The following is a 26,924-nucleotide window of genomic DNA, read 5'->3' on the forward strand; positions in this document are numbered from 1 at the left end:
GTCTTCTTTGTGGCATAGAAATGTTACTGGGAATTTTAACTTTCAATGTGCTTTTCCAGTTGCCAGGTCATTTGTGAGGACCTGTGCAGTTTAACGGTCCCTGGGGGTGAACGGGAGAGAGACGATTATCTTCGTCTCTTATTAATAGACGATCTCCGTGAGAGTGACTGCCTGGGTTGGCTGGGCGGGACAGCAGGCAGAACCCGGGTCGGAACTTGGGATGCTTTCGCGTTCTCTGGTCCTGTTGGGTCTGCTCTCCCCAGGCAATCTCCCTAAGCGCCAGAACTCCTCAGTCTAGAAAGGCCACTCTTGAAGCTAAACCGATCCATTCTTTGAGTGAAAGGACCCATGGCAAGCTGAATCTTTGACAACTTTGTGTAGCTTTTAGGGAATTATCTCTAAAATATAGACGCGGAGGAGGACACTGCAGAAATCAGAGTAAATCTCGCAGCTTTGCGTGTTTCTCCGCAGCCCGGACCCACTCCCCAGTCCACTGGGTCCCCCACTTCCTCAGCCCCCCACATCCCGGGCTGGCCGGCAGGGAGGGGACACGCGGCTGCAGCCCGGGACGGCGCCGGCCGCTCCAGCCACAGTTCAAAGCGCAGGGGGCGCGCCCGCCGCGCAGCCGGGAATGTCCGGCCGCTTAAAGCGCTCCCCGGCTCTTTTGTTCCCCAGACAGGGCCTCCGGGGAGAGGGGGCTGGGGGAGGGGACCGGGAGGGGAGGGGGCGGCGGGCAGGGGAGGAGGGCGGTACGGGCGCGGCGGTGCGAGTGCGGAGCGCGCTCCCCGGCGGGGCTGACAGATCGCTCGGTGGGTGCAAGATGGCGCAAGCGGCGCTCCCCCTGCGCGCCCCGCGCTCCTAGGAGGCATGCGGCCCCAGCCCCCCGCCGCCCGGGCTCGGCCCCGGCCGGAGCCCCGGCCCCGGCCCCGGCGCCGGCCCCGTGGGACGCTGTGAGCCGCGAGAGGCCCGGGAGCCGCGCGTTGCCGAGCCGAGCGGACCGAGAGCCCCATGGCTGCGCCGCGCTGGCCCCGGCTCCTGCTGCCGCTGCTGCTGCCGCTGCTGCTGCCCGTGCCGAGCGAGGGTGAGCGAGGGCGCCCGCGGCCTGGGCGGCGGCGGACCGAGCCCCGGGAAGGGCGAGAGGGGAGTGCGCGGGCGCAAGGGGCAGACCCGGGGAGAGCGGCGCGGACCTGCGGGCGGACCCCGCGCGGGAGGGACTGAGCGGACGGAGCGGAGCGGGACAGGGAGAGGACACCAAGGCGGGGCTGCTGGGGGCCGAAGCGGGGTGCTGAGGACGGAGCCCCCAGGAGGGAGGCCGGGGCTCGCTCCGCTGCGGCTCCAGGGCTCAGGGCAGGACTCGGAGCCCGGACCAGGGGGACAGAGGCAAACGAGCAGGGGAGACCGCACGGCCGAGCCCCGTCCCAGGTGGGCGAGCTGGGGTGCACAGTGCCCAGCCGGGGACAGTGAGTAGCCCAAGGCGGCCGAGGCGGGAGACAGCAGACTAAGGGCGGAGGCTGGGACCCAGCGGGCTGCGCCGGGCGGAGAGGGTACGTCCTGGATTTCGAGCTGGGACTGGGCTGAGGGTGCGCGGAAGAGACTAAGGAAGAGGAGGAGGAAGATTCCCAACGGACGGCGCGTGGCGAGAGGGCGACCCGGGACAGAGCCTGGGAGCCAAGAAGGGGAGGAGAAGCCGCCGAGAGCGCGAGCGAGCCGTGGGGATGCCCACGCGCCCCTGCCCTCTCCGGACTGTGCACACGCGGAGAGACCCTGTCTCTGGCTCGCCGGGTCGGGTCGCCACCATCCTGTTCCCTCAGTGGCTGTAATGGGCTCGTCTCACGGGAGAGGGGTGAAAATCTAGTTCCTTTCCCCTCCCACCTCAAGTTCCCAGCATACATTCATCTTAGGCTATTCTCCCTCCTCTCCCCTACCAAGAAGTAGAATACCGCGTCCGCATCTAGGAGAAACTTTATCCTCCCCATGGCTATACCGGAGTTGGATTGGGGGCTGAGGCGGCGGAAACGCAGGACATGGGGGTTTGAAGGAGTTGTGATCCCCAAATGTCTAAAAACATTACACATCCCTGGAGTGGGGGGAGAGGCCCATAACCCCAGCGCCCCTCCTCCTTTTCTCCCCACCCACTTCCCCATCTCCCCAGCCAGGGAGGGCTCTCGTCTGTCGGGGAGGGGCCGGCTCCCGCATGGCTAGTTCCCTGGTAATGTGAGGAAGGGTCTGTGGCTGCCCTTCCAGACCAGGCGGGTTCATTCCTCCTGGAGTGAAGTTGTAACTGGTCTGGTAAGTTGCTTGCTGGAGAAGTTGGCTTCTTGGCATCGTGCCTGGGCCTGGAGTGCTTGTCCCTCCTGCCTGGCTTCTCTTGATTCCCTGATCAGCCTCTTCCCCCAGCCCTCCTCTTCCAGCTCATTTCTCATCTTCTCCTGCAGGAATGGTAAGGTTGACTGGGAGTAAAGATTCTAGGGACCCCCCTCTTCTTGGAAAACCTTAGTTGGTGCTTGCTACTCCTCATGTCTCCCTGTGACAAAGGCAAAAGGACCAACACCCATAGCTTCCTAGGAGAGGGGCAGAGGGGCCACAGTCTAGCCTGTACCCTGGATACTGGAACCAAACACCCTGCTCCCTGCCAGGCATTGGACCAGGCCTCAGATGGTTTTGCCAGCAAAAAGAAGCATGATTTGTTGCTCTCTCACTCTGTATTTTTTTAGAACTTTTAACTTTTCTTAGTGCCTTTGAATCTGTTAATCATATGATACAATCCTATGACACAAGCCACATTGTTGTTCGTTGATTTAAACAGATGAGGAATGGGAAGCCAGGACATGTTGAATACTTTACCTGAGTTCCTTCCCTGAAAGTCTGTGAAACTTCAGTGCTTACCCAGGGTGACCACAGAAGTTACCCAGGGTGACCACAGAAGTGGCAGCAGCTGTGTTAGAGTCAGTCTTGCTTTTGGGTCCTAGATTTGCAACTAACTGTGAAATCCTGGGCAAGTCACTTAACATCTCAGGGCTTCAGTTTCCTGAAAGAGGGAATGGTACAAGTAATATCCATGTCTCTGAGCTGGTCTGATGATTGAGTGAAATACTGCGTGGGATGGCTCTTGTAATGCATAAAGTTCTATGTATAATAGGGATTCCTATTAACGTTCCAGAAACATGGGGATGGGGTGCATAGGCTCAGGGAACTTGGAATCCTTATGTGTGGAGTTCTTCCTGGATGCTCATTCCACACTAACGTCTCCATTTCCTCCCATCTCCCCTTCTTTGATGCAGGTCTTGGCCACTCTGCTGAACTGGCATTCACTGTGGAGCCAAGCGATGATGTTGTAGTCCCTGGGCAGCCTGTAGTGCTGGGCTGCGGGGTGGAGGGGACCCCTCCAGTGCGAATCACCTGGAGAAAGAATGGGGTGGAGCTGCCAGAGAGTCCCCACTCCACCTTGCTGGCCAACGGGTCCTTGATGATCCGTCACTTCAGGCTGGAGCGGGGAGGCAGCTCTTCGGATGAGGGTGACTATGAGTGTGTGGCTCAGAACCGCTTCGGGCTGGTGGTCAGCCGGAAGGCTCGCATCCAAGCTGCAAGTAAGTGGACGTCCCTTGTTTTCGCTTTGTATAAGCCACACTGGTGATCCAGGGTCAGCCTGGGGCATGGGGGCAAGGGAAGCGCTCCCATCTTACGCAGCCTTCTGGAGGACTCATTCTCAGCATGGATCAGCTGAGAGGTCCATAGCGGTGATTTGCAGTGGTGGAATTATATCATAGGCTCACTTAACTGATTGGAATGTGAACTGACAAGAATGTAGCTAAACACTCACAGGGGAGTGGGGGAGAAAACTTTACTCAATTTTGGGGTCTGCATGTGTAAGTTTCCACGTGCCTGTGATACTGTGAGCGTCCCAGTCCATTGAGTATGATGCTTGTGTTTAAAGATGAACAATCACCATGAGTGATTTAAGAGATTTTTGAAGGGTAATTTTGGCTACATGCAATTTTAATTATGTGCTTGAATTAATTCAGAACCTTTGGGTGGGATAAGACCTCAGTATACCAGGAATGAAGTTCTGAAACTTGTCAACAGTTTGCTTTTAAACAATATGGTAGGATAATCTCAGGGTCATCTCAGTGTTGACATCCCTCCTACTCACCTTCATACTAATGTGCTTTTTTGTATAGGAGAGAAAGGGCCAGGCCAGGTGCTTCGGATTTGTACTTTGCTTGCGCTATTGGACCACCAGTCGTGTGGTGATGACAATGATGGCTGTGCTTTAACTGCCTGTCCTGCAAAAATTCTATTCTTATTGTTTAATCTGTGCACACTGGGACTGTGTTGCATAAATCAAAATTCTCCTGGTATCCCGGGAGGTGGCAAGCTGGGGGCAGTCCTGGGTCAGGGGGTCATGGCTGAGAAGCACTGTTTTTGAGAAAAGGCAGAAATTTTGGCAAGTGGAAATTGTTCTCCATCCCATATCTCTGTGTTTCTGGAAGGAAGTGTCCCTTAAAGAGGCTGCTTCGATGATTGTTGATAATAATTCCTGCTAACTCTTTTTAAGTACTTGCTGCATGCTGGGCACCCCACCCAAGTGCTTTACGTGAATGATCTCATTTAGTCATCACAAAGGCCCTGGGAGATTGGGAGATAGGCCGTTATCATCCCCCTTTTACAGATGAGAAAACTGAGCCTTAGGGGGACTCAGTGATGTTGGGGTAAGCAGAAGAGCCAGGACTGCAGTGTAGGCATCCTGAATCCTACACCCTACTTAACTCCTGCGGCATGCTGCCTCTTTCCTGCCTGATTGCTGACAAGTTTCTTCCTGGCTCTGGGGGCATTTGCACAGTTGCTCTGAATGGCTGGTGAGTGATGAGTCAGTCTGAGGCAGGAGCCTTCTCGCTGGGTTTAAGATGCCCCTTTGTTCTAAGGAAGTCTGATCCAGGCCCCCATATGGAGCTCTCTGGGAGGCAGCCCTGGACTTCGAGACCAGATCACTGCTGGCTCAGCCACACTCATCTCCCGGCCCCCCTGGCGGTGTTGGGGAAGGCTGGGGCAGCCTCTGAGCAGATGGCTGGGGTGTGAGGAGGAGAAGCGTGGACTGAGGGTGGGGACCCCGGGAAGATTTGCTGGAGAAGGGGTGGGATGAGGCTCTTCAGGGAGATGCTCCCTGCTCCGCCATGGCCCGTGTCAACGCTGAGAGGTAGATGGCCCCTGCTGAGGCCTTGGCAGCACCAGCCTAAAATCCTGGGAGATAAATCCCCAGGGGCTCATATAGAGAGCTGATTGTAAACGTGCTTTTCTATAAACGGTAATACTTTCAAGATGTTTGGTTTCCTTAAACGCCTAACAGTACAGGACAAGAAATTGAGCTGTGGGTGGGGTCAGCCTGGTTAATCCTTTGAGGTCCTAGAGACAGCTGGGGGGGGGTTGCCTCTAAGCACAGGCAGTCTGACATGGCCTCTCTCTCCCCCGCTACATGGCTGTGGCCCCCTGGGGAATGCTCGGGTGCCAAGCAACCGTGTGGCTGGATCCCCTCTTCTCACTTCACAGGCTGATGTCCCTAGAAACCTCCAAAGCTGATTAGCTGCCTGGGTTTCCTCCTTCGGTACTAACTCCCTGCCCATGTGCCCGCGGGCACTGCAGATGTTGTGTGACATGGGAGGGTGCCTTTCTGAAAAGGTGTGAGGAGCCCTCTGGAGCCCCCTGGGGAGGGGCCTGCTAAGCACCCCTCAAAGACACACGGCCCACCAGTGCACTAACCCAGTGAGGCAGGTGGGCATCCGGGTCTACTGGGTAGGACTGCCGGGGCATCTGAGCTCGGGGGCTGAGGCCGATGGCGAGGAATGCAGCCCCTTCCATCCCAGGGGGCTCAGAGGCTGTCCTCGAAAGGAGACCAGGGTGGCTGTACCACAGGCTGATTCCTTGGGGCTGCAGTTCCAAGTGTTTACCTTTTAGGATGGAGTGGCTCGGGGTCCTAAGAGTACTTATGCTCCCAGGACCCCTGGATTCTCTGCCTCACAGCTCCACGTGCTTATAGTTTGAGGGCTGAAAATTGAGACTTGGTAACGATGAGACCCTGGACAAGTTAATGTTTCCTCCCCCGTGGAACGTGCTTGTACTCCTACCGTGCAGGGTGGTCATGAGGACCAGCACACCCCACGCCGTGCCTGGCACATGGGGAGCACTCAGCCACGGAGCCAGCACTGCATTCTTCACCTAAAAGCACTTTCACTGACACAGCCTGTCAATGCAATCTTGGCTGCCGTGGAGGTTAATCTCCAGCAAAAGCAAACCGCCTCATTCTGCCCCGGCCCCCGGCTTTCTCCCTCCCTGGGATTCGTCTAGGGAGCACTCCAGAGAAATCTATCAGGGAGTGGCATATTGGAGCCAGAGTGCATCTTGTTCCTGGGAGGGCCTGGGGGTTCTCCCAAGCCTCAAGACATGGGCTGGCCTGTGAGACACTCTGCTGACCCTCTGGAGGTGCCAACCCAGTAGGAACGTATACATTGACTCACACTTGAGGTTCGTATGCCAGGATGACTCTAAGGAGGGATGGGATAGCTACAAGGATGGGGGATGATGGGAAGAGGACCCACCCCCAGGTCCCCTTCTGCCTTCAGTGCCTGCCCCTCACTTCCTGGCCTTAGTTCTTGAGGAAGTGGAGCGAGCAGCTCTGTGATCTCTCTAGTGCAGGGCTTCCCAAATTTATTGAGCCTGTGAATCACCTGGGGAGCTTGATAAAATTCCAATTTTGAATCTGTAGGTCTTGGCCAAGTGCTGGATTTCTGCAAGTCTAACAAGAGCCCAGGTAATGCCAATACTGTTGGTGCACAGGCCATATCTGAGTAGCACTGGGGTCCCCCACCCCCAGGCCACGGCCCATTACCGGTCTGTGTCCTGTTAGGAAACAGGCTGTGTGCCTCACCGCCTGAGCTCTGCACCACACCCCCGACACTCACAACACCCCCCCACCCCAGTCTGTGGAAAAATTGTCTTCCATGAAAACGGTCCCTGGTGCCAAAAAGGTTGGGGACCGCTGGAGTAGCCGGGCACTAGAGGAGAGACCACTCCCAGGTTACAATCTCTTCTCTGGGGGTCTGTGGGCATCATCGTGAAGTTCCCGAGAACAAGGGCTTCAGGGCCAGACCTAGGTGGGTTTGAACCCCAGGGCTGCTACTCACCAATCATGTGCCCTTAGCACAATCTACTTAACCCTCCGGAGCCTCAGTGCCTCATCTGAAAAGGTGGGCAGGATTCCCCCAGTCTGTCGGGCTGTGGGGGGATTAAATGAGGTGATGGGTGTAGAGCCCCTGGCACAGGGCTGGGCGTCTGGGCACCGCTCAGTAAGTATGATGGCTGGTGCTAGGTACTGGCCACTGATTTAGGATGAGGTCCAGCCTGGCTGAGTTCTCAAAGTGCCAGGATTGCCCCAACACCCAGCCGGGGGCCATCCTGACTAGGTGGGCCCAACAGTGGTTCTAAGTGTGGGTTGTGGTGGCAAACAGACCTGGGCTTGGTGGGCTTGGTGGGCTTGGGCCTTGGCCCCACCACCCACTAGCTATGGGATTTGGGGCAAGTCACTTAACCTCTCTGAGCCTCAGTTTCCTCATCTTTAACATGGGAGGAAGTGTTAGTTGGCAAAGAGGACTGTTGTGAGGGTGCCCTATGATAATGTGGATTCACAGAACACATAGACAGAGTAATAATGTTAACTATTAACTATTACTATTCCGGGGAGATAACAGAGATGAAAAGAGTTAAGTTCTGAGCTCCTTTAGGGTGGTATGACTCCCAGGAGGGCCCTCGGTGACCCCAGGCTCCTAGGAGGAGGCAGTGAGGTAAGGCAAAGAGAACATCCCCACTGTCCCCACCTCAGCAAGTCCCCTGTCTGCTTAGGCCCTTGGTTCCTGCTTCTGAAGTCTGAATCGTTCTCAGCCTGTCTGGGGGGAGGCAGGTGGACCAGCTACTCTGGAATCCCCTTTCAGCAGCAAGATCGTGGTTGTGTGGACCCAGGGCAGGGACTGGGTGGGGGCCGGAATTCTGGGCAGGAGCTGCTGGGGAATGCGGCCTGGTATTTGGGGGGCCCCGTGTAGGGCAGTGGTTGTGCAGGGAGGTGTTCCTGGCGCAGCTGAGAGAGCTGGGAGGAAGTCTCCCCCACTGCCCCCCAAACACACTCAGCTGCCCACCCATCAGGGCAGGAAGCAGGTGCTGCAGCTGAAGTGCCACTGGCGTGATGAGTAAGTGGCCATACCTAGGCCTGAGCTCACCTGCACTCAGCCATGGCACAGGTGCAAATGGGTGGGGTTCAGACCCTTGTACCTGCCAGGCAGCCCTCCACCAACTGGCCCCTTCTGACACTCCTGAGAAGCTGTGGGGTGTGATAGAAAGGTCCTTGCCTGGACATCAAGGGTCCTGTGTGGCCGTGGACAAGTCGCCCACCCTCTCTGGGCTTTGCTTTTCACGTTGTAAGATTGTGGGGTTGGACTGAGGCTCCCCTCCGCTCTAGGGCATTAGGCTTCCTTGTCACCAGCCAGCCTTAGGGCACACCTGCCTTCGCTGGCCCCTTCCCAGTCTATGCCTGCCCCTGTTCTTCCCATATCCCATCCCTCCCCAAAGACCATTCACACATAGTCATTTCTTCTTCCCCTTCCTAAGGCAGGGAGCATTTGTGGTCTGTGGCCTTCGGCTAAACCTTCCTCTCAGTGACGGCTGCTCGCGTTAAGTAACTGTCTTGCGGCTGGATATTCCATCTGTCTCCTCCACTAGATTTTAAGCTTCTAAAGGGTTTCTCTTTCTTTTGTATTTCTCATGTCCCCTGCCTGTGGAGCTTGGTAAAAACTAAATGAACATGTGGCCTCCTGGGACAAAGCTGTCTCTCTGTCTCTCCTATGTTTCTCTCCCTGCCTCTCTGTTGCTCCCCCCCCCCCCGCCCCCACCCCGTAATTGATAGCACAGCTCAAAGGGACAGAAGCTGGTGAACAGGGAGGATGGGCCGGGAGCGCGCTGCACGCAGGGCAGGATCATGGGGCGGCGCTGCTGCGTGTTTATCTCCGGAGGAACTGAGACTTTCCCTTCCTTGCCAGATGGGGTGTGAATCAGGGACTGGATTGCTCGGTACCCCTTCCGTGCCTGGGTCTTGGATCTCCTGCCTTGGACTTTACTCTCTGGCTGGATGAGGCCTATGTCCGCAGGCTCATCGGCCCCAACTGTGGGAGGAAGCCCCCCTTCCCCTCTGCGTGCAGGGCCGCCCCTCACCCCCACCCACAGGACTGGAGTGTGGAAGTCGAACGCTTCTGGTTCCCACACCTTGGCTCCACTGTCGCAGGCAGCCAGCTGGCCCCTTAAACACAATGTGCAAATCTTCTCTGTTCCTGTTCCCGGCATTGTCAGCGGCCAGGCGCCTTGGCTGGGAATGTGGGCCCGTGAATAGGAGAGGCATTTGCAGCCTGCAAATGAAACAGGCCCCGGCCCCCCTTAACCCTCTGTCCCCTCCCCAACCCCAGGGAGAAAGGACTTTTTCACTCCTGGCCTTCTTGTATTGCCTTCCCTCTCCTCTGCAGAGTCCCTGCAGGCTAGGGTATGTGTGTGTGTGTGTGTGTGTGTGTGTGTGTATGTGTGAGAGAGAGAGAGAGAGAGAGAGAGAGAGAGAGACAGACTTTTCTGCAGTAGCTTCACAGTCTTCAATAAAAGTAGAATGGAACAGAAGGATACCCAGGATGGAAAACCAAACAGCTCACTGCTGTCTTTGTTTAAACTGGACTGAGTGATTCCACCAGAAACGTCTGCCTGTGTAACTAACCTATGGCACCTTAAGCTTCTCCGGCCATAGCCCAGCTGCAAACAAGGAATGTGGAGACCAGTAGCAAGTGAGTGTGTGTTGCCACGTGGACCTGCATGGGTACCTGAGCATACGGTGTGGTGTGTGCCTTCAGGATGCACATGGGCCTGGGCTTGGGCTCCATCTCTCCTCAAAGAGCTTTCCCATGGGAACCCCTCTTCCCTTGAGCAGCATGGCCAGGCTAGAGCGCTAGAGCAGACAGAACCACTACAGGGCGGGAGGCAGTGACAGGTCATTTTATCTATCAGCGGGCTGGGTAAGGGGCTGATCGTTCCCCAGCCCGCGGAAGGGAGAGGGGAGGGAGGCAAGCCCAGGGTCATTGGGTGGAGCTTACATTGTGGGCATGTGGGCCCAGCCATAAGCTCTTCCAGGAGTCTAGGCCATAGTTTTCTTATTCATTAGGTAGGTGCCCCAAATCTGGCTGCAATCCCAGTGACCCTGCTGGCCCGTGCTGCTCCATCCCCCCGCTCCAAAAGAACCTCTCCTTGATTTCAGAGCTTGCTCCCTTTGCCCCCAACTTTGTTCACTCTGTGCCAAGAAGTGCTAACCCTCTGGTACTGCCTTCGAATGTAAGGAGAGAGCAGAAGAGAGGGATCTCCATGGGCTTCCAGATGAGGGGCCACCCAGACACAAGATGTGGGACCTAGGGAAGGTGGAAGGGCAGGTGTGAGCAGAGGCCTGAAGAGCTGGAAGCAGGAGGGGCTGCTGGCGGACCCCAGACTGCAGGGCGATGGAGGGGATGGTGGTGGGCTTAATGCAAGCAAGCCAGGGCCAGGGAGGGAGGGGGATGTGATGCAGAGAGCTCACATCCCAGCGCCTCCCACCGACCTTTCTCCCTCTCCTCTGGATCTTGGTCTGGATGCTCCTTGGTCTTTGACACTAGCTCCCACCTCTGCCTTCCACTGAGGCCAGGCTTCTGGACCTGTCTTTCGTAGCCCTCAGTTCTAGTTTCTCCTGCCCTGTCCTCCATACCTTCTTCCTTTCTGGGCTCCTCTTTCTCTCTCATTGTTATTCTATCCACCGTCTCCTGCTGTGCTTAGAAGGGATCTTATGCTTCAAGAGCAGAAGTAGGTGAGCTCAGCCCTCTGGACAGGGCAAGGAGAAGACAGACTGAGAAGATGAAGTTCAAGGAGGACCTCAAAGGAAGGGCCACAGACTCCCCAGCAAGTTGGAGGCTCCCTGGGGGTAGAGCTTCCCTGAGAGGAATCTGAGACCTGGGCCCGTCTCTGAGCCTGGACACTGACACTGACCACCGTGGGTGGTGGGGGCAGCCGGGCTGCTCTCTGGAATGCTGGTGTTAGGTTGCAGTGCAGATGCAAGCAGTGATAATGGGCAGGAACTGGACTTTCTGGTCTGGCTGCTGCCCCCAAGGCCATTGGAATGTGAGGGGGGACTATCAAGAGGCCCCAGGGACTTGGGGTGGGCAGATGGAGACCAGACCACCTAAATGGAGAGGAGGGGGCAGACCACCGTGAGAGAGACCCAAGGTCTAGCCCTTTCAGAGTTGGAGGCTACAGCAAAAGAATCCTAAAATTCCCAGTCCCCTTAGGACCCAAGAGGTCTGCCCAGTCTCCAGGTAAGATCAGAGCTGCAGGAGAAAACTTGGCCCTCAACTCGTCCAAACTTCTCATTTTACAGACTTGAAAATTGAGGCCCTGAGGGGTCAACCTGCCCAAGAACGTGGCTGGTCCCCCAGCCTGGGCAGGGAAGGGAGGCTGCCTGGTGCTGGACCCTGCCTTCCCCAGCGCCTCACTCCTCACTGCCCCAGGGTAGGCTGGTGTGCATGTTTCTGTTTTCCTTTTGTCCTGCCCTGCTTTGTCTGTGGCTGGAGTTCTGGGCCTGGGCTTGTTCACCAGTCTTAGAAGTGGGCTCCCAACATCCATGGCATATTGCAGAGGGCTTGAGTCTCCGAAGCACACTGGATGCTGAGCTGAGCAGGTTCGAGGCCTGCCCATGTGCTGGTGCGTGCAGCGAACTAGCCGGTGGTAGTAGATGTAGTCATAGTAATATGAGGCCGTGCTGTTCTGAGTCCTTTATGTGTTAATTTACTTAATTCCCACAGTTCCATTAATGGGAATTACTAGTCCTATTTTACACATGGGTAAATAGAAGCCCAGAATCATTAATTAACTCTTCCAAGGGTACACAGTAAGTAGGGAAGCTGGGATTGAAACCCAAGGCAGCTTGACCCCAAGTTCACTGGCCTGAGTGTCTTTGGAGGAGGCTCAAGTCCCTGGAGAACATACTAGTATTAGTGCCTCAGCATTAAGGCACATGCCTGGGGGCGTGCAGGGCAGGGTTGGGGAAGCGTGGGGAACAGAGAACAGCTTAGAACCCTGGCCAAGGGGGGAGCCGCTTCTGGGTGGGCTGGCAGGGTTACATGCACACTCCCCCCATCCCCCAGCTGGGATGTCCCGGATATGGCATTCTGTGTAAGAAGTCTTGCCCTTGCCCTGCCTGCCGGGCGTGGCAGAGCCTCCGGGTAGGGGCTCTGGCTGAAGGGGAAGTTGGGAGGTTGCCGGGACTGCTAGAGGTGGAGGTGGGAGCTGCCTCCTCCCAGGGAAGACAAATTCCCCTCCCCCCTAGTCCTGTCTGCTCCTTTCCCTTTCTTGTTTCCCAGCATAATGATGCTGATTGCTCCACATCTGTCATAATTACTCTTTGTTTGAAAATTCAGAACAAATCACAGGAGAGGAACTGGCATGGATTGAGAAGGCTCCTTCTCCCCAGGGGTCCTGGCAGGAGGGGGGTGTGGGGAGTGGTAGGGGGGAGCCATAATCAGCCTGGCGGAGTGGAGGATGCTGACTGTCCTTGTGCTGTCCCTTGCCTGGGCGATAGCACAGCTCCCAGGGCAAAGTGGCCTAAGGCCTCACAGAATTACATCCCCCCCTAGTCCCTGGCCGCTGTGGAGGCTGGGAGTCTTCCTCCCTTGCCAACCTAGTGGAGGGGTGGGTCCCCTGCCCTTCTGCACCATCGAACAATGGACTGGACAGCAGGCTGCTGGGTGACAGAGCAGCCCCTCTGGAAGGGTCCCTGCCTCAAGCAGGGGGCAGGGGTCCTTACTGGGGAGGGGAGTGGAGCAGTTGTGGCTGGGAGACCCTGGGCCAGGGTGGACATTGGATCTCTGGGGTGAGAGCCGGGATGGGGGACCAGTGCTTCCAGGGGACACCAAACCAGACACTCTTGGGGATCTAGCAGGCAGCCCTGGGTGCTCAGACCTTCTTCACACTCACTCCCCAACAGCCCGGCTTCTGGTGAGGGGCCTGGCTCCCACCCCCGGCCCCAGCCCGAAGGCCCTTGGTTTTGGGGGCTCACAATTCCCGGGACATGGGCCCAGGCTTGTGACCCTATCTGCGACGAGCACCTTCCCATGTTCCCCATTCCTGGCTAGCCCTCTCCCACCAGGGATTATGTCTACAAAGACTCTGCTGGCTTTTATGGAGAGAAATCAAGGCCGTACTACATTCATCCCCAAACCTTACTGCTCTCGCTCCCATAACCCCATGTCCTCTCTCCCTGCAGTACACATGGGACAGCACGGTGGTGGAACTACAGACACCTCATGTTGCTGGAGCCAGTGCAAGATACAGATAGTCCCACACTGAGGACAGCTCTGGGTTCAAGCTCCCTCTGTCCCTTCACACTGCTGGGCCCTTTGTCTTTGTGGAACGCAGGACGGAGCACCACCCTGCCCTGCCTTGTCTTTTGGAGGAGAGAGGATGAGTAGGGTCCAGGCATTTGTGGAGTGTAGGGTCTTGCCACCCCATCTGCCAACGGGGGCACCCTTTGTTCCAGCTTCGTGGGCCTGGGTGTCAGCAGGGCAGAAAAGCTGGGTGGGGCCTGAGTCCTGGAGACAGGAGGTGCTGGCTTGGACTGGCTTGGAGGGGACACCTCCTCCGGACCCAGCATTATTGATGGAGAGTCTTGGACTTGACCCTGACAACATCATGCTTACCTCCGCACCCTCCTTGGCTCCCACTTCTACAAGAAGCTGCTTTTACAATATAAAATTTCAACTCACCCCTTGGTGACTTCAGACCCATCTGCCTACCTTTCTGGGCCACTAGCTTCCTTGTAGGTGGGAGGTGGTGTGGGGAGGACCAGATGAAAAGGTTCCTAAAGTCCTTTCCCAGTTCTAAAATTCTGGGACCCTGTCCCCTTTTTGTCTTGAATGCCCCATCCCCACTCTTGCCCCCGTCCAAGCCCCCCAGCTCGTCTTCCACCTTCCTCCCTTCTCTCCCTCCCTCCCCGGCACACTGGGCTTGGCCTCCTCCTCTCTTAAATGTCAGCATGAAAGTTTTGAGAAAAGCTCTCTTGTCATTCTCCCCTCTTTCTCTTCCCTCACCCTGTCTGTGCACATGTCCAAAGGGCGGAGGCAGTGGGGTTTCAGGATGCCATGTGGTGGCTGTCCCTCACACCACACCAGGTTCTCTGCCAGGCTCTCCGCCCTAGGTGGGGTGTGGTGGACAGAGAGTGGCCTGGGAGCAGCCTGGCTCCAAAAAAACGATCCCTCTTCATCGAAAGAAAATGATCCTTCTTCCTTGGCAGGGACAGGGACAGGACATCGCCACCCCCGGTGCTGCAGCAGAATCCGGTGCAATTAACCCCGTGCAACGTGGTGGCTGTAAAGTCACTGCGCCCACACCCAGCCAGTTGTGTTGTGTGGGTGTGAGTGAGAACGTGTGTGGGTGTGCGTGTGTGTCCTCACTTCCTGGGCTCCCGGCATCCAGGATGGGTGCCTCGGGGTCGCTATTCCCCTAGGCTGCTGTGTGTGGTCAGGGGGCATTTTCATCTGAACACTCAGAGAACTCACCCCCACCAACTGGGAGCCTGGCGAGGAGGGCGAGGGGAAAATCTCAGGTTCCCAGCCCCACTTCCTCCCGACTGGCTTGGAGTGTAGACCAAGGAGTTCTGACAAGAGGCTAGAGACAAAAGTTTTTAGGCACACCTTGAAACAGGCCAGCTTGAGGAGGGAAAGGAAGTAGACCGGGCCTTTCTAGGACAGCAGACGTGAACGCAAAGAGGCGTGAGTGAACCAGAGAGGCGTTTGTGCCCTGGCAGTGCTGTGAGTGCTCAACCCAGCACATCCAGGCCTGGGAAGGGGCAGCTTCCCGGTTTTGCTGATTCACCCTGAGCCTCCCCCTCCCCCTCCCCCTCCCCCAGCCTCCTGTCTTGGCCCATGTTTCTCACATTGCTGCTCTGAAAACGGTGGTCCAGAGAGAGGGCTTTGTCCCAAGTCCTGGGTGCACAAAGCTGTGACAGAAAGGGTCCGGATGCGTTTTCCAATGTGCTGATTGGTCAAATAGGATTTGGGTTCCAGCTTCAGAGCCAGAGCTCAACAGACCTTACAGAATTGAAACCCAGTATTTGGCTTGTGACCAACAATAATTCTTGGGTCTTTTCTTGCCATCTTCAAACATGGTTTGTTTTTTTCTTCACTGCCCCCACCCTTGGGTTATTTTTGTTTTACCTTTTACATCCCAGCTTACCTGAAATGTCACCCTCTTTCTGCAACAATTCCATTCATCCTAATTTTCGAGGTCTCTTAAGGTTGCATTCCAATTCTCTAGCACTTTAGAGAAGCCCTCTTTGAGTCCCACTTGCAGATCAGATTAAAATATTCTAGATTCCATTATCTCAGAACCCCAATAATGATATTACAAAGAGCGAGCCTCCGGATGGAGCCTGTGTGATATTCCATCCTCTGTTTCTGATTTTGCTTCTCACATCAGTCATTTTCCCATTGAACCGTGACAAAATCAAGATCATTACAGGCGAGCTGGTGTGATATTGATGAGATACGGCCTTCCCTGAAATGAAGTGATACTGCTTTTATCACCATCAATTCAAGAAGGATCCACTGGGCTCTATGTCCAGCTTTGCTTTTTTGCAGGTGGGGGAATCAGAAGACAGGATCTATTCTGGAAAGCAGTTACATAGCTCGTCGCTCCCACTGGTCTGCAAACCTTGTGGGCAGGGGCTGGCTCCTCTCTGCCCCAGCTTGGCCTGGAGTTGGTGCCTGGTGAGGGTGAGAGAATGGGGAGCCCTCCTGCCTGCTGTGGGTCACTCACCCTTAGGGACTCCAACTGGGGAGGACAGATAAAGCTGCCTAAGATCACTCCCTAAGGACCGACAGGGGCAGTTTCACCTGAGCCATTCTCGGCAGGCTTCTGAGTCCTACCTTTAGGAGCCGAGCGTGGCCATGTCTGGCTGCTCTTGACTGGAAGATGAAAGCATCTCATCCATTTCTCTGCATCTAACTGAACCCTAAGTCCTCCATCTCAGCCTCTTCTGGTCATAAAGGGCACCCCCATGTCCCTACTCTATTCTCTTCCCCAAAGCACCCTTCTTCCAAGGTCTGGCCGCTGGCCACCCACGGGAGGATAGAGATTAGACTAAGGCACAGTAGCCACTCCAAGTGCTGAATGGGAGGGGCCTGGCCTGGTGTGTGCAAACCTCAGTCTGCCACCCACGAAGAGGTACTCGGTCATCTCAGGTGGGACACCTCCCAGGAAAGCTGGAGAAATTTCCGGGATGCCAGACCACTGGCCTCACCCTCACAAGAGCTAACAGGCCTGGTTCCCTGACCAGAAGCATCCCTCTTCCCTCGAGCTTCTAGTGCGCCCTCCGTGGAAGGACTGTCCCTGCATGGGCACGCCTGCCTTCCTGCTATCTTTTAAATTCATAACCATAATGATAACAATGCATCCTTTGAATGCATGTTGCTGTGGAAATGGATAAGGGGAGAAAAAAACTACTCTCATTATTATCCTCATTATCTTCCTATCAGAATATCCACCCCATGGAACACTATTTTTAAAGTTATTTATGGTCTTGGGTTTGGGGAAGGAAGAGATAGGAGAAGAAATAGGCTTCATTTAAAAGCACTTTTTCAGTTAAAAGTATTGAGTCTCTAATTTGGGCCTGGAGGCTCCTCTTGCCTTTTGAATATACCATTTTCCAAAGTATTTAATATAATTTATCTGAGGATCATCCATTCCGGCACCCTCGTGAGATCTGGACAAACCGTAAAGTCACACATACAGTGATATATAGTAACAATTATATTTGTCGTTTCTGTTTGAATGGCCATTTTTCAGTCTTGCAAAATGAAGCTACTGGCCTGTATAGCACTAGAATGGTCTTTGATCTGCTACTAACTAGCTATTGTTTCCTTAGGTAAATCCTTTTTCTCTCTAGAACAGGGGACTTTAAGCATCTCATTCCTTAGTGTCCTTGGGTCTATGGAAGGGGCTCAGGGGCTGGAGGTGGGGGGAAAAGGGAGGTCAAAGTGATGGCTTCCCACATTGACCCCGTGCACAGCAGGTCTGCTCTTATCATTTTGCGTTGTTTTGTTTTGGAGTTCTCTAAACTGACTACCTGGACAGATAGGCCTAAGTGGGTGGGCAGTTCAGCAGCAGCAGGTGCTGTGATGCCAAGAGGGCTTAAGGTCCTAGAGCCTCGGGCAGAAGAAATATGACTCTAAGACAAAGATTTAGGAGAACTATAAAGAAAAACATTTTGATCACATCTGAGATTATGACCAAGGTTAGATTAAACTTTGATTCAGGATAGAGTCAAGAAAACCATTAGCTATACTTAAATTTTTAAAAAGCATGCTTTTCATGTATCACTGGTACAACGGGTGCTTGGTGATGTTAAATACGGTTGATGGGTCAGAGCAAGGGACAATTTGGCTGCTGCTCATAAGGTCCCTGAATATGTGTTGTTCATTCTTTAATTTTATTCTCAAACAGATAGAGGGATAGGTGGATGCTCCTGCTCAAGGGTTTGGCTATGGGCTGCCTACAAAGGGTTTACAATCTAATTGTGGTGACGTGGATCTTAGAAAATACTGCAGCGTCAGAAAGAGCTCTGACAAATGTGTCAAATAAGTGGAGCTCAGGACTGCTTTGTAGCCCGACAGCCTACTATTGATCTGGGCAATAGATCAGGCCTTTTTATCATTTGCTAAACTTGATAGAATGTTGGAACATACAAATAACATTCTTCCTTTAGGTAGAATTAGTCTAACAGCCCATCAGGAGGGATTACGAAGTACATGTTTCCAAAAAAAATGACATGCGGAATTGAGGGGTATTAAAGCAGGTCAGTTCTCAAATCAACAAATCTCAAAGAGCGTCTCTCCTGTACCTGCTTGCTTCCAAGTATTCTGAGGGATAGAACAGAAAGATAAGACACTTTCTGATCTTGAAGGTTGTAATCTCTCCCACACCCTCAAAAAACCCATCTTATTTGGTGGTGATGGTGAAAAGGCAGCCTGATGTCACAGAGAATCTCCTGAATGCAGAGATAGTGTGATCATCCGCTTGTCCCTCTGCGTCATAGTCACTCTCCATCATTAGTTCTCATCGATTTCTAAGCTGAGCCACCACGTGTCCTTATGCATGAAAACAGAAGTGCCCTCCATGGTGAGTTGCTTCCTGCCGGCATGTGGTTAGAACTCCAGTCTTACTATCAGCCCTCCACTCTCCACTCTCCTCCGGACCTAGCTAGGACCAAAACAGTGGCTTCCTAGCGAGGGCCAGTAAATCCAAGTCCTGAGGCCTGGCTTTGCAGACGTCTCCTTTCTAACCATTTCCCTCTGCCTCCCCTTACTGCTTTTGTCCTCTCGCCAGCCCAGGCCCCCCACGGTTCCCCATCTTTCTTCCTCTTCTTTTCTGAGTCTTTCTCTCCTGCCTTCTCTACGCACTTCTCTCCCAGCCATTCTCTAAACTGCTCCGGCCCTTTCAGGTTGTGGCACACAGTTGAGCACTAAGGTATATACATTCCCGTTCTCCAATTGTTCCCTGTTTTCCCAACGAAATCTAATTAGGCCGTTGAATGCAGGGCCGTGCCTGTGTTTCTGAGTCAAGGACAGAACTGGGCGACCACAGCAGGTGCCCTTAAGAATCTGCTGGTGGAGAAGGCTCGGTGAGGCGCCCAGAGGAAGGGGTGGGAGGCTGCGCGGGGCAATGGGTGTCGCCCACCTTCCACGGAAGGGGTAAGGGTTTCTTCCCTCGGGGAGACAGGAACTGCTGCCTCAGTTTCCCTCTGCCCGCAGCCGAGTCCGCGGGGGGGCCAGGCCCAGCTGGGGAATTCGAACCGCTGGGGGGAGGCGGTGGCGGGAAATGGTGCCTCGCTCGCCCCAGCGACATCAAACCCTCGTTTGGCGTGCGAGGACAATGACTGTCTTATTTTCTCCATTCGCCGCGCACAATGCCGGATTCTCTCATTCACCCGCGGTGGTGCGAGCGAGGTAATTAGCCAGCGCCATTCAGCGCGGACACTATTGCTATGCAGGGGGGCGCGGACGCCCGCGTCGGCGGGGATTAGCGCGGGGCGGGGTGTGCAGCTGCGGCCACTTCAAAGGGGCCTGGCGGCCGGCCGGCTGTGGGAACCGGCCCGCCGCCTGCCCCGGGCTGCCGGGAAGGGGCCCGGCGCGCCTGCAGCCCTGCCGCCGCCGGCCGCGCTCAGGCCAGGGCGGCCCGCGCTGCTCGGCCGGGCCGCGGGGCCGGCGCCGCTCCCACCGCACTCCCGCTTTCATCCGGACCTGGAGCGCGTTCCTCTTTTGAGTCGCGGAGTCAAAGGGCAAAGGGGGGAAGGAGGGAGCGGAGCGAGGGGGATGGGAGCCTGACACAAAGCGCTGACCTCTGAAGAGCGGAGCAGATGGTCCCACTTACTCCTGCCGCCGAGCGAGCGGCTCTCAGGGCCCCGGCCCCGCCCGCGCGCTGGATGCCTGCACTGGGGCCCCGCGGGGGCCGAGCCACACTGCCCGGGCCGGCCAGCCCCGAGCGCGCGTGGGCTGGGCTGAGAATCTGCCCCGGTCCGGATTCTCAAGAACCTGCCGGGTCCGGGGTTCCCAGTCCCAGCCATGCACCACGGTCACCCGCACGTACCCAGGGGCTTTAATAGAAATGCAGATTCCTGGGCACCGCGCCCAGACCAGTGAATCCGAATCTCTGGCGGTGGGGTCCGGAAATCTGCAGTGTTAGGCAGCACCCTGGGCTGTTCTGCTCTCAAACCAGGGGCCTAATCCACCTCCTTCATTTTCATGAAGAAGTTGAGATTCAGGTAGAGGAAGTAATATAGCCATTGAGAGTTGTGGCAAGTTGGGGACTTGGGTGGAGGACAAGATGTTGGGGAATGACCCCCAAGGCCATATGACCCTTAAAGTTAGCATTCAGGAAACAGCTCATGAGGACTTATTATTACATAGCATTTGTTCTAGGTGCTGGAGGTAGTAAGATAAATTAGTCTGTTCTCTGCCCTTAAGGGATTCGCAGCCCTTAGGCAGGTAGGTGGAGAGCTGTATGAACAGCTGACTTTAATACCGGCTGATAAGGGTTAGGGGAGGGGCAGGAATTAATTCTGCTTCCTTTGGGGGATGTGGAAGATGGAGGTGTCTAGAGAGTTCCAGGCAGAGGGCACAGCAGAAGCAAAGGAATATAAGGGTGACCGACTCTGATGTGTCCAGGGAAGGTACACTTGTCTGAGATGGTCGCAGTACACATCATTCGATGACAGAATTAGCTGCTATTTGAGGCTGAAAGATGAAACAGAACCTAATAATGAAGACCTTGAATGCCATCGCAGGTCGTACCCTTGATTCAAGGCAATGAAACCTCACAGATGTTACATCATCATTTTGGATATTCAGGAAGATAATTATGGCCTCAGGATAGAGGAAGAAGAGGGAGGGAGGAAGGACTGGAAGTGGGAAGGCTTAATTGGGGTTGGAGTGGGGGGTGGGGGTCAGGCGCCATTACTGGAACAGCTGGGAGTGATGAGAGCCTAAGCCAAGGCAGTGAAATGGAAAAGGGAAGATGGACCACGATGTGGTGACCAGTTAGCTGTGGGAGAGAGGGAGAAGGATGGGGTAGTGGGGTTTATAGCTTGAGCAATTGGTGCATGATGACGCTGTTAATTAGGAGACACAGGAGAGGAATCTCCATTGTGGGGGTGGGGTGGGGGGGTGGCAATTCCTTTCTATTTATGGGAAAACTTTAGTAACCCTCTACACAAGATGATTCCTAGGGCTTTCAGAGATCTCGAACCAGCAGAGGGCAGCAATTATATCCCCAAATAAGTCTATCTCCAAGAGTTGGCAGCCCCATACCAGCCAAGAAACTCCGTGATCCTTCTGCATAATGTAGCCCTCCCTCTTCCCCCAAATAGATAAGGCGTATTCTGTCGTTGGTGGTGGGGGGGGCTGTAGGTCTCGCTGTATTGCAGTTTGGTGTTGAGCCACCAGAGATTGTGGAGCAACAGCATGCCGTGAGATGCAAATGCAGGATTGGATTAGTCTTAGAGAAGAGGAGAGCGTCCTTTCCTGGTTGGAGAGGGACCATTTTACCCCGTGTTATCCTAGAATCTTAATTTTGGTATGGACCTTAGAGATGATCTTGTCCATCCTGCCCCATTCCCATTTTACAGGTGAGAAAACCAAGGTCGGAATTGACAGGTCACGTAGGGGATTTGTGACAGAGCCAAGCTTGAGCCCAGCTTGCCTTTCCATTACCTAAACCCCAACTATATGAGTTCCTACAAATCTTAATATATGGCTCTGGAAATTTGGGGGAAGTGTCTGTTTTTGTTGAGTTGTCCTCGTAGTCATGTGAAAGCAATTTACTTAATAGCTCCAGCCTGGGCCCCCTAACCAGATGCCCTTCCGGGAGGTGAGGGAGATCCGGTGTCCCGACCAGAACGACGGAAGTTAAGGATATTGTGGGACTGGGCAGGTTTACATAAGGAAGATTAGTGACCCTGACAGCGGCAGAGACGCGCAGTCTGTGGAGAGGGGCTCTGCTGGGCCTGGACATTTTCAAGTCCAACGCAGAGAGGGACTCCGAGCTGACTCCCAGCCCCTGACCCTGCACCTTTGACTGGTGCTTGCAAGCAGACGTGCCTCAAGGTTGCAGCTGGATGAGACTCTGTAAACCATGGAGTTGTCCAACTCAGCTCCCCCATTTTACAGAGGAGGAAACAGAGGCTCAGAGAGGGGCTTTGATGTTACCAAGATTACACATCCAGTTGCTAAAAGATCCAAGTCTCATGGCCACCCCTTTACCCCACAGAAGCCACTAGCATTTCACAGTGCTTTGCTCCTCAACTCCCCCAAAACTGGAAGATAAATCACTCTATTTTATACGGCCCAACAGGGTAACCTACATAGACCCGCAGGCCCTACGCTCTCAAGGCCCTAGAGCTCAGATTTCTTGGAGGGCCGAGTTGGAAGTGCCCAAGGAAGAGCCGCCCACAAGTTTCTTGGTTGTTTATTTACCTGTGTTAATAGAATTTAAGAAATGTGTGGGCACAGTGACCATTAGTGGGGGTGATAATGCCACCTTATCATGGTGCTTATCTGCATTAGTTACACACTATAAAACCTAACACCAAACCCTGGGGGAATTAAAGTGAAGTCTGCTGTGTAATGGGTGTCTGAGTGTGAGTAGGAAGGGTGGTTGTAAGGGTTTAAGATGTCATATGCCTCTGTGTTTTTCTGTGCAAGTATCTGTGGGCATCATCAGTCATGTTTGACCAGCATTTGAATATGTGTTTCCCCGCTGAGGGCAGCTATGATGCAGGGAAAGAGCACTGGATTTGGAGGCAGACCCCTGTAAGTTCAAATGCCTCCCTTAACACCACTGACTGGCTGTGTGACCTTGAGCAAGTTACCTATCGTCTCTGAGCCTTAGAAGGGCTAGTATTCCCCACCTCTCAGGATTATACTGATAGAAGTAATATCTAACCTCTGCCCGTCAGTGGCTTTTGCCATATTGTTGTGACAGGACCTAAGATCCTGGCCCTGGTGCTTTCACCTTTCTGATGTTTCTCAGAAGCATGGGTGGGAACATCCAAGGACGGGGCTTGCGGGGTGGAGGGAATTTGCTCCTGGGTGCCAGAGCATCCTGTCTGACACGTGAGCATTCAGTGTCTGTTGAGTGAATGCTTACAGTTGACTCAGAGGGTCTGCTGTGTAAATAGGACAGACAATTGTATTTCCCAAACAAAAAACCAGGACACATCCTCTGACTCATTGCCCGATAGGTGGGATGAAAGTGGCAAAATATTTGAAATTGGGACTGTTTTGCAAACCTAGCAGTGGGCTTGGTGGGATGGTCACGTGGAGTAGGAGATGCTTTTCTCCCTTTCTCCGTTCCTCCCTCCCTGAACGTGTCAGAGGCCACCACTGAATGCAGTGCAGGGCACTGCCCCGCCCAGGCACATCCCATGCGCTGTTTAAGGCAGGCTCACGCCTGTGTTCCCCAGCACGTACACCCCCAGGCACACTTCGCACCCTCCACCAAGGCTGGAGGGAGGAGGGGGGAGGGGCTCATGGCTTGATCTGGAGGAAGAACTGGAGCCTCCAAATTATGGGCTGGGGGATTAAAAGCAGGGCTTCCAGAGGTTTTATTCCCCGTAAGTTGTAAAAGCCCAGCCCAGAGCTGCTGAGAGCCCCAGACTGCCTCCCCTGCAGCCAGGCCTTTGGCCTTACAGTCCATTTCCCCTGGCCCTGCAGCTGGAGGCAGGGACTTTCCCAAGCTGGATCCGGGCCCCGTCCCCTACCTCTCCCATTCAGGCTCCCAGTTGTCAGAGGGGACTGCCGAGCGGGGAGAGATGTGGATTTATGGCTGCTGACTTGAAAGACAAAGTTGCCTTTTGTGTTCGAATTGAGGGGGTGAGCTGGTGGTGGAGTGGGAGGGGCTGGGGTTCAGGGGCCCAAGGCAGGGGCTGAGGGGCTTGAGGAGGCCCAGGAGGCAGACAAAGGGGTCCAGAGGCCTCTCAGAGCAGGGTCACCGGGCAAAGGCCCAGATGGATTAGCCACCCCCGGTGAAGCCCAGCAGGGCCTCTGAGCCACCAAAGCCCTCTGAGGCTATTTGTAAACGCCAGACACCCGTCCACCCACCCGCACCCAGTCCAACACCCAAGCCCGAGCAGCGTCTCCCCTTCTCAGAACCTGCTGTTTGGATTCAGAGCCTTAATTTAACTCTCAGACCCTCCTTGGGAAGCCCAGGGCGGTAGATACAGGTCTTCTAAGTTCATGCTTTTCCCCAACCCAGTGACCACAGCCAGCCAGCGTGGGGCTTCCTCCCTAACAGGGCCAAAGTCAGGGGCTAAATGGAGACCTGGGGACCTAGATGATGGGGAAATGGGGCAGAGTGTTGGGAAGGGTAGGCCTGGGCCAGAGACCCCTGATGACAAGACCAGTACCCTACAGGGACTGTGGGCAAGTCTTCAGCCTCCCCAGGACTCAGGGTTCTCTGCCAGCGCCATTCTCCTTGTAGACTTTTAGAGATGGGACATTTGCGAGTGCTTTGAGGAGTTTAAAAGAGCATGTGAGGAGGACTTGGCTAGCCTCCTTGCCCTCCATGGGCCATTCTGCCCCAGCCGTGCCCGACCAGTGTTGTGCCAGGTGGCTCTGGTGGGCCCGGGTGGAGGCCAGAGTAGCCTTCGGGTGCCTGAGTTCAGCAGGTGTTTTAACTGCACCTCAGAGAGCCACATCCAACCCCTGGAATGAGCCTGGCCAATAAAGGCATGGGTTTATGAGCTTCATAAACATTTTACTAGAGAAATCAAGGCCTCAATCACCCAGTGGCCTCTTCCAGCTGACAGCTCGTCTGTTGGGGCCTCTGTGAAGCCCCCCGGCAGAAGTCAGATAGAAGAGGCCGAGCTCTGGTCTATACCCGGCTGCTCCCCCCAGCCCCTCACCATTCAGGCCTTGCCATTCTCTCTCCTCCCTCCGAGGGCTGGAAGCTCCAGCACCTACTCCCTGACCCTGACCCTCTCCGAGGGACGGTGGCTGCCCCTTGCAGAAGATAGCCGCCACCTTGCCCGAGCCCAGGCCTGCCCTTCCGTAGCTGCTCAGCTGCCTTTTAACTCCAGATTACACTGTTTTTCCTCCATGATAGATAGCAAGTGTTTACTATTCGCCAAGGACAGTGCTAAGCACTTTATATCTCCCCGAATCCCCCTCAGGCAGCAGCTCCATCTGTGATCTTCCCTGTTTTATAAGTAAGAAAATAGAGATTCTGATAAATTCTATCATTTGCCCGAGGTCGCACAGCTCATAGTGGTGGTGTTGAGATTTGAACTCAGAGCGGTGTGATTCCAGAGCCTTTCCTGTTAACCTCGTCCCCGGACCACTACCTCAAAAAGGTCTTAGCGAGTGTTTCCCCACTGGGAGCAGAAATCTTCCCATGTGAGGCCTTCTCTGCCTGCTGTGTGACAGACCTCATGTGGGATCGGATGTGGGCCTTGACATCAGTCTCTGCGTCCACATGGCCCAGAGGGGAGGGCGCCAGCAGGCAAGGCTAGCGATGACGGTGGCGGTGGAGAGGAGGGGTCTCGCTGCTGGGGCAGCCCGAGAGAGAGAGTGAGCAGGAGAGAAGGCAGCATCGCTCTGGGGCTTTGCCTTGCGGACCAGGGCTGTCCGAAGGAATTTTCTGTGCTGACTGAAATTATTCTTTTGGTGCTGTCCCATAATATAGCCAGTAGCCACTTGGTGGCTCAACACTTGTGGCTGTTGAGCACTTGAAATGTGGCTAGTGAGTATAAGGAACTAAGTTTTAAAAATTTTATGTATTTTAACGTAAATGGCCACATGTGGCTAGTAGCTCCCATATTGGACAGCACGGAGGTGGTACAGTCGATGGCTGAAACTTACTCAGAATCCTCTGGTGATAAAAGGCCCTGTGGGCTCAGACTCTCCTCAGAGGGCTGTGGCCACCTGTAGATGCCACATTGTAAGTGGCCTTGCCCACCCGGAGCTTGCTAGAGGAGGGTCCCCAGCCATCTGACCCTCATCTCACATCGCAGGTGGCTGAAGGAGCGAAGGGGGTTTCACCTCAGAAGATGTTTCTCAGGAGGCAGCCCAGGCCTCAAGTATTTGAAGGGCTGTTGTGTGACGAATAAATTTGTTTGTGGCTTCTAGAGCTGCATCATCCAGAGAAAGTATAATTTGAGTCACATAGGTAATTTAAAATTTTCTAGTAGTCACATTTACAAAAAAGTTTTTTAAAGGTGAAGTTTTAACAACAAATTTTATTTTACCTAATATATCCAAAATATTATCATTTCAACATATCATTATTGAAGCTCTGATGGGGGGGCAAGGGCAATATATGTAACATAAAAAACATATTATTTAAAAATTATAAGATTTTTCCATTATTTTTTGGACTAAGTCTTTAAAATTCAAAATATTATTTCAACTTATAACCATATTTTAAATTAAAAATTATTACTCTTTCCCAATTGTCTTACTATAGTAAAATACACATAACATAAAGTGTGCCATCTCAGCCTTTTTGTATTTTTTTGTTTTTGTTTTTGAGTCTTGGTTTGTCACCCTGGCTAGAGTGCTGTGGCGTCAGCCTAGCTCACAGCAACCTCAAACTCCTGGGCTCAAGCGATCCTCCTGCCTCAGTCTCCCGAGTAGCTGGGACTACAGGCCATTCTAGAGCCACTGCTCCTGGCCCATCTTAGGCCATTTTTAGGTGTACCTTTCAGTGGTATGAACTGCATTCATATTATTGTACAACCATCACCACCATCCATCTCCAGAACTCTTTTCATCTTGCAAAACTGAAACCCTATTCCTACTAAACAATAATAATATTTCCCATTAAATAATAATAATTCCCATTTCCCCCTCTTCTCAGTGCCTGGAAACCACCATTTCACTTTCTATCTCTATAAATTTGGTCACCCCAGGTATCTCATGTAAGCGGAATTGTACAGTGCACCTTTTTGTGACTGGCTTTTCTCACTTAGTATAGTGTCCTCCTCAAGTTTCGTCCATGTGGTGGCATGTGTCAGAATTTCCTCCTTTTTAAGGCATAATAATATTCTGTTGTTTGAATGTACCATATTTTGCTCAACCATTCCCCTGTCAGTAGATACAGTGCTTCCATCTTTTAGCTATTGTGAATCATGGTGCCATGAACATTAACAAATATCTGAGACCCTGCCTTCAGTTCTTTGGGGTATATACCCATAAATGGAATTGCTGGATCATATGGTAATTCTATTTTTTTATTTTTTGAGGAATCATACTGCCTTCCATAGCAGCTTCAGCATTTTATATTCC

At 53.9% G+C, this 26,924-nt stretch overlaps 1 protein-coding gene across 1 annotated transcript in view; it reads left to right on the forward strand.

The window, feature by feature from the left end:
* Positions 1 to 1,008: 1,008 nt before the first annotated feature.
* IGDCC3 (immunoglobulin superfamily DCC subclass member 3) overlaps positions 1,009 to 26,924 on the forward strand; it is a 37,380-nt gene continuing 11,464 nt past the window's right edge. The window contains exons 1-2 of the mRNA XM_069491949.1: positions 1,009 to 1,081; positions 3,282 to 3,587. Of these exons, the coding sequence (XP_069348050.1) occupies positions 1,009 to 1,081; positions 3,282 to 3,587 (379 nt within the window). The remainder of the gene's footprint in view (positions 1,082 to 3,281; positions 3,588 to 26,924) is intronic.

The sequence above is a fragment of the Eulemur rufifrons genome, chromosome 2 (assembly GCF_041146395.1).
Source record: "Eulemur rufifrons isolate Redbay chromosome 2, OSU_ERuf_1, whole genome shotgun sequence".
NCBI lineage: Eukaryota > Metazoa > Chordata > Mammalia > Primates > Lemuridae > Eulemur > Eulemur rufifrons.